We start from the raw sequence: 8,367 nt of genomic DNA on the forward strand, positions 1-8,367 counted from the left end.
CCCCCCCCCCCGCAATAATTAAATTCTGTGCATGGAAAATGTTATTCATTTGTTATAATTCTGTATGCATAGATTCTAATTATTGGAAAGTCATCTTAAATTAATTTCCCCCCGCTAATACAGCAGTAGGGGGGCAGGCATGGGTTGGGGGGCAAGTCATGCGGGAGTCAAGTAACCCACATTGTTCCCTGGTACCTGCTCACCCTGTGCCATCTGAGGCCTGACTGCACTGCTGCAATGCCTGTACCCCATAACACCTGCACCCCTCCCCTCGACTGCCCCCCCTTCTGTCTGCCCTACTTGCACTGTTGCTTACCCTCCAGTGCCCCCACAGCAGCAGTGGCAGCTCTCACCCTGAGTACGGTCAGGCACGAAGGGGCTGGAGTCAGCATGTGCTCTGGGCCAGCATGGGCCAGTGCTAGATGATAAATGCTGGTGGGGTGTGGGCAGTGGTGCAGAGTCGGGGGGGGGCATAGAAGCAAGGTTGCAGTGGCTGCAGCCCTGAGCCTGCATCAACACTGAAGTAAGAACTGCAGCAGCCACCTGCCTCCCTCTTGTACTTAAATCCAAAATGAGGGGCTTTTTTCCCTATGTTAAATGAAGGGGGGAAATGTCATCTTGGTTTTAAGTAAATGAGGATGAAGAAACCATTTTCACAGGATAAAAAACAAATTGACTATTTTTCAGAATTGGTATTACACCATGGGCACACCTACATGTTCATTAATGCACGTGTAGATGCACATCTTAGTAATAACAGGTACTAACAATGCATCGTAATTGCGCTGCAGTACATTAACACAGACTGAAGTTTTTCAGGTGATGCTTAATGCCCATTGGACTAATCTGCCAGCTGTGTTAATGCACAGTCAAATTAGACCAATGGGCATAAAGTGTCGTGTGTGTGTGTGTGCATATGTGCCCCATGAGAACAAAGGCTGAAGTAATCATGCCCCTTACATGCCTGTGTTATTCACTGAATTTGAACCATGCATACTGCAAGTCATGTTGGCTTTTACCTCACCATAATTCTTCCCCATATAATGTGACATGGGTCACAGGTGTTGGAGACTGGCATCATTTAACTGAAAGGCTAGACAATAATGAAGCTCCATGTTTGAACCTAAAAAAACCCGCAACATTTTTAATGACATGATTGAAAAAGTTTACACTTTCTTTGGACAGAGTGTAAAGAGATGAACCGTGTTATCTGAATTAGCTTCTGTCTCAGAGCTCATCAGTATCATTACTTTGAAAAGAGCATGTTCAACGCATTGGTTGTTAAGAAAAGAATCAGTTGTTGCTTTGAGGTTCCACTATGTTGATATAATGAAGGTGCTTTCCAGAATAATACTCCTGAACGAAAAGGCTGATGAACATAGTGAAACTTCAAATTTAAAGAAAACTTCAGGAACTTTGTGTTTTGTTGTACACGCCCACACTCATGTGTGCATGTGCACATGCGTTTTGTATCACTTTATTGGGGCCCTAAAAATTATGCTTGCACAGGGCCCATACCATACAGTTCTGCTAATGTACGGGACCATAAGCAAAAGTCTTCTGGGAAGATTCAGCTGAGGCTGTGGACATCACGTTTCTCTTAGTAGAAAGCCACCTTTTGCCCCAGGTTCATACAGATGGACATGTCCACTCTCCTACTTCAAGTCCCTCTGAAGTGTGCGGGTTATGTACCCTCACTTTTTCCTGGGACATCCTGATGTACGTCTGTGTGGTTACAGTGGTTCATTCCAGGGACAAGCCTGTCAGGCTGTGTGCTCTTGCCGGCCACCTAGACTAAACACAGGCAGTCAAAAAGCCTGAGAGTGAATCAATGGAGTCTTTGTAGGTTAGTCTAACCTGCATAGATACCGATAAACAAGTGAACAGACATTCACTTTTGATTACAGAAATGCAGCCACATGCCTGCAGTGGCCAGGCCAGAAGCCAGGGGGTGCTAGAGCACACCTACCTGCTCAGCTGAGGCAGACTGCTTTGGCCAAGCTAATCTGCCCACCCCATAAGGGAGGGTTTGTGGGGGGAGGAGCAAAGCATCCTGGGATGCTGAGGGACTGTGAGTTAATTTGAATCTGGAGGGGATCTGGGGCAAAAGTTCAATAAACCCAATTTAACCTAAATCAGCTAAGTCTGATATTATATCCATCCAGGTTTATCTTAGACCAGTTTCATCCATCTTGAAAGTGGTTTATGTACACTCAAGTTCTGTTGTTACAGATTTGAACCAGTTCCAATTGTTTATACTAGTTTACATGTAATTTCTGTCCCTACCCTTACTGACAAAGGAGCAGCAGTGCAGCTTGGAGGGGTGATATGGGTGAATGACTTTGCACCTCTTTTGATTCAAATCAAACCATGGGGCAGTCAGTTCTGGGTCAAAGATATCTGTTTACGGCCTAACAGGTCCAAAAGTGAATAGGTCTGGAGAGACTGTGCTCTTTATTTTAGCCTCTGTCGTGACAATACCCTCCATTTTAAACATGCATTGGTAGGATTGTGAGAAGATTGTATTCTTGTTACTACTGTCTGCCCATGTGGTAGTGGTTCTCTGGATGAACAGTTAGCTGCAATATCTTTCAGCAGTTTTAAATGTCTAACATTTTTATTAAGCAGCAGCAGCAGAGGAAAATGTCCACCAGAATTGCATCACTATTGTTCTTCCTTAGAAGGTTAAAAATAAATGGATACTTTTAGAAAGTAATGACAGATTAAATAAATTAAATTTGTTTTTGTTTGTAATCCTTTTGATTGCAGGGCAAAAGATCAGGTTGATTTCTTTGAACATGAAAAATTTAATTGCTAATATTCTAATGAATCAACCTTGAACAAACATAAAATAAGATTCAGGAAGTTGTCTGTCAACCAGACGAATACGCTTTATTCTTTGACTTTGGTTTCAGGATACTCGAAGGTTACACTAAACAAACTCTAGTCCACAGAGCTCCATATCCTCCTCCCTGCCCCATTTTTTCTAAATTAATTTGATTGTCTTACCTGCCAGTTACACAATTACTTTCAAATACCCCACCACTCCCGAGCAACTGCCTGCATTGTGTTAAGTCACGGCATTGTTCATTTCTGACAGTGCTGACTCACTTGACACCTGAAAAAACGTGGATCTGCAGCAGTTCTTTGACAGAAGATCCATTAGGCTATTAGAAATTAGCCCTCGTTGCAGTTGTGACTTAACCTATTGCCAAAATTATACTCTTTGCTTTCTTCATAAATTTGATCTTCAGGGTGTTCATAGGCTGTATTATCTAGCACAGTTAATAGTCTGCTTACAGAAGAATTTAATGTAGTTGCCAACAAAGTAATTCAGACTGCAGGGATTCATGATGGATAGTTAAACAGTTGAACAGTGCAAAGATTCTGTGCAGCTATGTCCCGTGAAGGTGAGAAATGAGGAGTGAGATAAAAAATCCTTCAGCTTCTAAAGTCTGCCTCAGGCCAAGTTTAGGTGCTTAAGTCCAGAACTGGGAAGCAAAATACCCCCCGGTCAATGACTACCTAACCTCGGAGGCACCTGTTTTCTTTTTAAAATCTTCTCGATTGGTCAGACAGCAGTTGGAGTACTGCATCCAGTTTTGAGCGCCCTACTCTAAGGATGTGGATAACCTTGAGAGAGTCCAGAGGAGGGCCACTCATATGGTTAAGGGTTTGCAAACCAAACCCTATGAGGAGATACTAAGGGACCTAGATTTCTTCAGCCTCTGCAAGAAAAGGCTGAGAGGGGATCTTGTGGCCATCTACAAATTCATTAGGGGGACACAGCAAGAGATCAGAGATACTTTGTTCACCAGGGTGCCTCTTGGGGCAACAAGGAACAATGATCACAAACTGACAGACAGCAGATTTAGGCTAGATATCAGGAACAACTTCTTCACAGTAAGGGTGGCCAGAATCTGGAATGGGCTTCCAAGGGAGGTGGTGCTCTCCCCAACCTTGAGGGTCTTCAAGAGAAAGCTGGATAGGCATCTGGCTGAGGTCATCTGACCCCAGCACTCTTTTCTGCCCAGGGTAGGGGGTCAGACTCAATGATCTGTTGAGGTTCCTTCCAACCCTAGCATCTGTGAATCTGTGATGTCAGCAACATGCCTAGAACTACTCCAGCCTGAGCAGAACAGCATCTAGCTCCAACCCGGATCCAAAATATTTGTGGAGCAGTGTCCAAGGCCTCATTTGTGCTGCAATGTACGCAAGCTTCCTGCAACAAATACAGTAACATGTCAGACATTAAAGGAATTTCTACTGTGAGAGAAATGGCCTATCCGCCACAAAAATGGTGGGTCCACAACATGTTGGGATATTTTTAATGTCTGGCTACTTCTTAGATCCCCTTCTTTCCCGCAGTGCCCTGTAAGAGCAGCTAGCACCCTGACAGCTTGCCCTGCAAACCCAGGAAGCAGAGCTGTCTTCCACCCTGGAAATAGCCCTGGTTGGGGGGTCTGTGCTCCCCCCTGCAATCAGTTTCTGTCACCCCTTGGAGGGATCCCCTCACTCTTACCTCTGTTTAAGTGACCGGGGCAGGGGCTGGTGGAACAGAGACTCGGATCAATCCCTGTCAGTGCAGGAGACTCACTTGGACCCATCGTTTTTGCTGCCTGGCAGTAAGCATGGCAGGGCTGCCAGCATCACAGGAACTTTAAAAGGCTCCTGGGCAGCTCCAGCCAGGTCTCGGGCAGTCTGGCAGCCAGGCTCAAGTCTGTCAGTGAGCCTGTTCAGTTGACAGGCTCCTCTGGGGGCTGGGGGAGCCATGGAACAGCCCCGTTACCCCCTGGTTGAAGGGTGTCTGTTGCACTCCAGCCCCGGGGCCTTCAGATGTGAGGACACCCAGAGCACTTGGGTTTGTAGTTCTACAAACTTCACAGCTTCACGGAAATAAAAGGTTGAGAGGCTGGGTCTGGCACACATGCTCCGGGCTCACCTAACGTACACCAACAGCACAGGGCCTCTTGGAGAATGTCATTGTGGCAGCTTGATTTTTTTTTTAAATACGGTTGGTGATGGTACCCACCTCTTCTATTGTAGCTAGCAGTTAGAGCACTCACCCAGGAAATGGAAGTGGAAAACTTATTTCCTCACCTTGAGGAGTTCAACCCTTACATCCATCTCCCAAGAGAGTGCCCCCTCCTGCTAGGCGTACAGACTAGGCTGTATCGGAGCACTCTCCATCCCTCCTGTTGAAGTTGAGCCCTGGGATGAAAGCTGGCTTGTTGTGCCAGGGGTTCAAAGCTGTGGATTTGAGTCCCCTCAGGCTGAAGAGGGCCTAGAACCTAGGTTCTCCCAGTGTGTGGCCAAAAGCTCGCTCTTTCTCTCTCTCGCTCTCACTCTCCAGCTATGGTATAGGAGACAGGCAACTGGCAGGACTATGTTTTAAAAAGAAAATAGTGAGCCCCACTCAGTTCTTTCAAAGCACAGATACTGCATCTACATGCAGGAACAGCTCCAGGGCTCTGGATGTGGAGCAGGGGGAACCATTGCCCTGCCATTCTGGGTCAGACACCTGAGCTCTGGGGGCAAGCAGGAGTTGACCCACTTCAGTGCTTGGCATTTCCTGTTGGCTTCCTTTAAATGGCTTCTTGCGGTTTCCTGGAATGCTCTTCTGAGGTGCCAAACTCTCTGTGTGCTACATAGGGTGCTGGCATGCTTAACTCTGGATTCTGGATTTCTTTCTGGGTCTGGGGCTCAAAGAAAAGCATTGCAGCATCCAGCTTCTCAGTCACTTACTGGATCTAGCCCTGTTTGTGAAGAGCATGAGCTGCCTCTTTAGCGTAAGTCTTGGGGGGCACCCTTTTTCTCAATGACAGCTGTTTGTCTCCTTTTGAAGTTGTATGGAAGACCAATATCCACAAAGGATTAAGATCAAACTACCAGGTTTTCATTTACGGTCAACCTAAGTTTTCAGCCCTTTTTGCCTTCTCTTTATTTTGTGACAGGCTCTGATACTTCATCAGGTAGGACGCTACAGTTTGGCGGAGAAGATTCTCAGAGATGCTGTCCAAGTGAATTCTACAGCCCACGAGGTCTGGAACGGTCTCGGGGAGGTTCTGCAAGCTCAGGGCAATGACGATGCTGCAACCGAGTGCTTCCTGACAGCACTGGAGCTTGAAGCCAGCAGCCCCATAGTCCCTTTTACCATCATTCCCAGAGTTCTCTAAGAGACGATTATCTCAATACCAGTTCTTCATGGTTCAGCGTCTAGACTTGGGGGTGAGGAAACATGACATCCTGGCGACATGTCTGATAATGCAGGTTGGTTTGAAAAACTTCAGGTAATGAACTTCACGCTCTGATTATTATTGTGGGAAAACTGATGGAACAGTGAAGTGATGTGCTATATTAATTTAGAATGAAGGAAAAAACAACTAACCAAAAACAAATTGCTTGTATCACTTACCTTTTTGCCCCACGGTAGTTCTGAAACCTGCTTATTGTTCAACTGGATAACGTGCCATATTTTGTTAAGTGACATCTGAGTGTTACGTAAAACTATAACGGAACCAACCACCAAATGTAAAATAATATTTTCAAGTTAAAATTCAGTGGCAAAGCAGCCTATTTTTAACAAGCCTGTTATGGAAACTTGTTCTCTCCTCCTCCTCCTCAACCTCTCTTGGCCCAAAGTCAAAATGTGAATTTTCTGTTTTCCATCTCTATTTTGGTCCAGGCCAGAAAATCGTTTGAGTTCCTGTTTTTAGTTGTTAATAACTGTGATGTGTGGCTAATTGTTATCTTTATTTAGAACAAAGAATGAAGACAAGAATATTTATATTTTACCAATGTATGCCTGTTTCGAAGGAGAAAATATTAGTTATTTAAGTTTAACTTTTTTATGTGAATTCAGAGTTTATTTATCGATGGAAATATGTAAAAAGAAGCTTCATATGGAATATCTACCGACATTCCTTATACATGACCCACACTTGGTTAAATGGAAGATTATGTTAATAATAAAATGATTTTTAAATGGAATCCCTGCCTGTCTTTTCCGCTGAGCCCTATTTATTGCAGCGAGGTCATGTAACAGAAAACAGAAACTCCCACCTCTTTTTCACAACCTGTGTTATTGCCTAGATTATTAGTTTGTTTGTTAAAACTTCACCCCTCTTGTATTCACTCCCTTCTATCCCCAGTGAACACTTGCAGAGTTCATCTGGATCGGTATAACATGTGAAAAGGTCTGTAACTTGGTCAACTTCCAAGATGTTCATGATAATTAAGTATTAAAAATTGGAGAGCTTGTTGTTCTATCCTCCATACACAATATGCCATTTAATTTATTTTAATAGGAATAATAGTTAAGACAAGAAAATAACTAGCTGAATACTTGCCCTAGGTCATAACTTGTACATGTAAACTAGTGAATAAGTCTTTTTCCAGAAACATCTGGTGTGTAAATTGGTATCTTCATTAAGTGCTCAGATTTTCTACTCCATGTCTCTTTGGAAGAGTTCAGAATTCCTCATACATGGTTACACAGGGTATTCCTAGCTGTCTCTCTGAAATGTCTCTTACTGGCACCTCTAGTGTATTTGAGAAGAGTTTAAATATTTCTCGCCAGCCTTCAATATTTTTTTTTAACTGTCCTTAACAGCTAATTCAGAGATCACACATTCTACCCATCCTGAAAAAGCAGTGTAAAATCATAGAATAGAATCAATGAGTTGGAAGGGACCTGGACAGATCATGGAGTCTGACCCCCCTGTCATGGGCAGGAAGGAGCACTGGGAGTGGCAGGGTCATAAGACCCCAGCCAGGTGCCCATCCAGTCTCCTCTTGAAGATTTCCAGGGAAGGTGAGAGCACCACCTCTCTGGGAAGCCTATTGCAGGCTCTGGCCACCCTTACAGTGAAGTAGTTCTTCCTAATATCCACCCTAAACCTATCCTCCCTCAGCTTGTGGCCGTTGTTCCTGGTGACTCCAAGGGGGGCCCTGGTGAACAGACTTTCCCCGAGTCCCTGCTGGTGGCCCCTGATAAAGTTGTAGGCAGCCACAAGAGCCCCCCTCAGTCTCCTCTTGCGGAGACTGAAGAGATCCAGGTCCCTGAGCCTCTCCTCATAGGGCTGGCCACGGAGGCCCTCAACCATATGAGTGGCCCTCCTCTGGACCCTCTCCAGGTTCTCCACGTCCTTCTTGAAGTGCAGCACCCAGAACTGGGCACAGTATTCCAGCCACAGCCTGACCAGTGCCGCATAGAGGGGGAGCCAAGACCTGTCTGGACCTGTTAGTAATGCCCCTGTTGATGCATGATAGGGTGCGGTTGGCTCTGCCTATTGCTTCGTTGCATTGGCGACTCGAATTCATCCTGGAGTCGATCCTGACTCCAAGATCCCTCTCTGCCTCTGTGCT

General features: G+C 45.2%; 1 protein-coding gene across 2 annotated transcripts in view; it reads left to right on the plus strand.

Annotated features, from left to right (window-relative positions):
* Positions 1–6,990, plus strand: part of TTC7B (tetratricopeptide repeat domain 7B) — a 258,616-nt gene extending 251,626 nt beyond the window's left edge. For both annotated transcript variants that reach the window (XM_019518662.1, XM_019518663.1), the window contains exon 19: positions 5,955–6,990. In XM_019518662.1, the coding sequence (XP_019374207.1) occupies positions 5,955–6,176 (222 nt within the window). In that variant the 3' untranslated portion in view covers positions 6,177–6,990. The remainder of the gene's footprint in view (positions 1–5,954) is intronic.
* The last annotated feature ends 1,377 nt before the right edge of the window (positions 6,991–8,367 follow it).

The sequence above is a fragment of the Gavialis gangeticus genome, unplaced genomic scaffold (genome assembly GCF_001723915.1).
Source record: "Gavialis gangeticus isolate Ggan-Ray unplaced genomic scaffold, GavGan_comp1, whole genome shotgun sequence".
In the NCBI taxonomy this organism is placed as follows: Eukaryota; Metazoa; Chordata; order Crocodylia; family Gavialidae; genus Gavialis; species Gavialis gangeticus.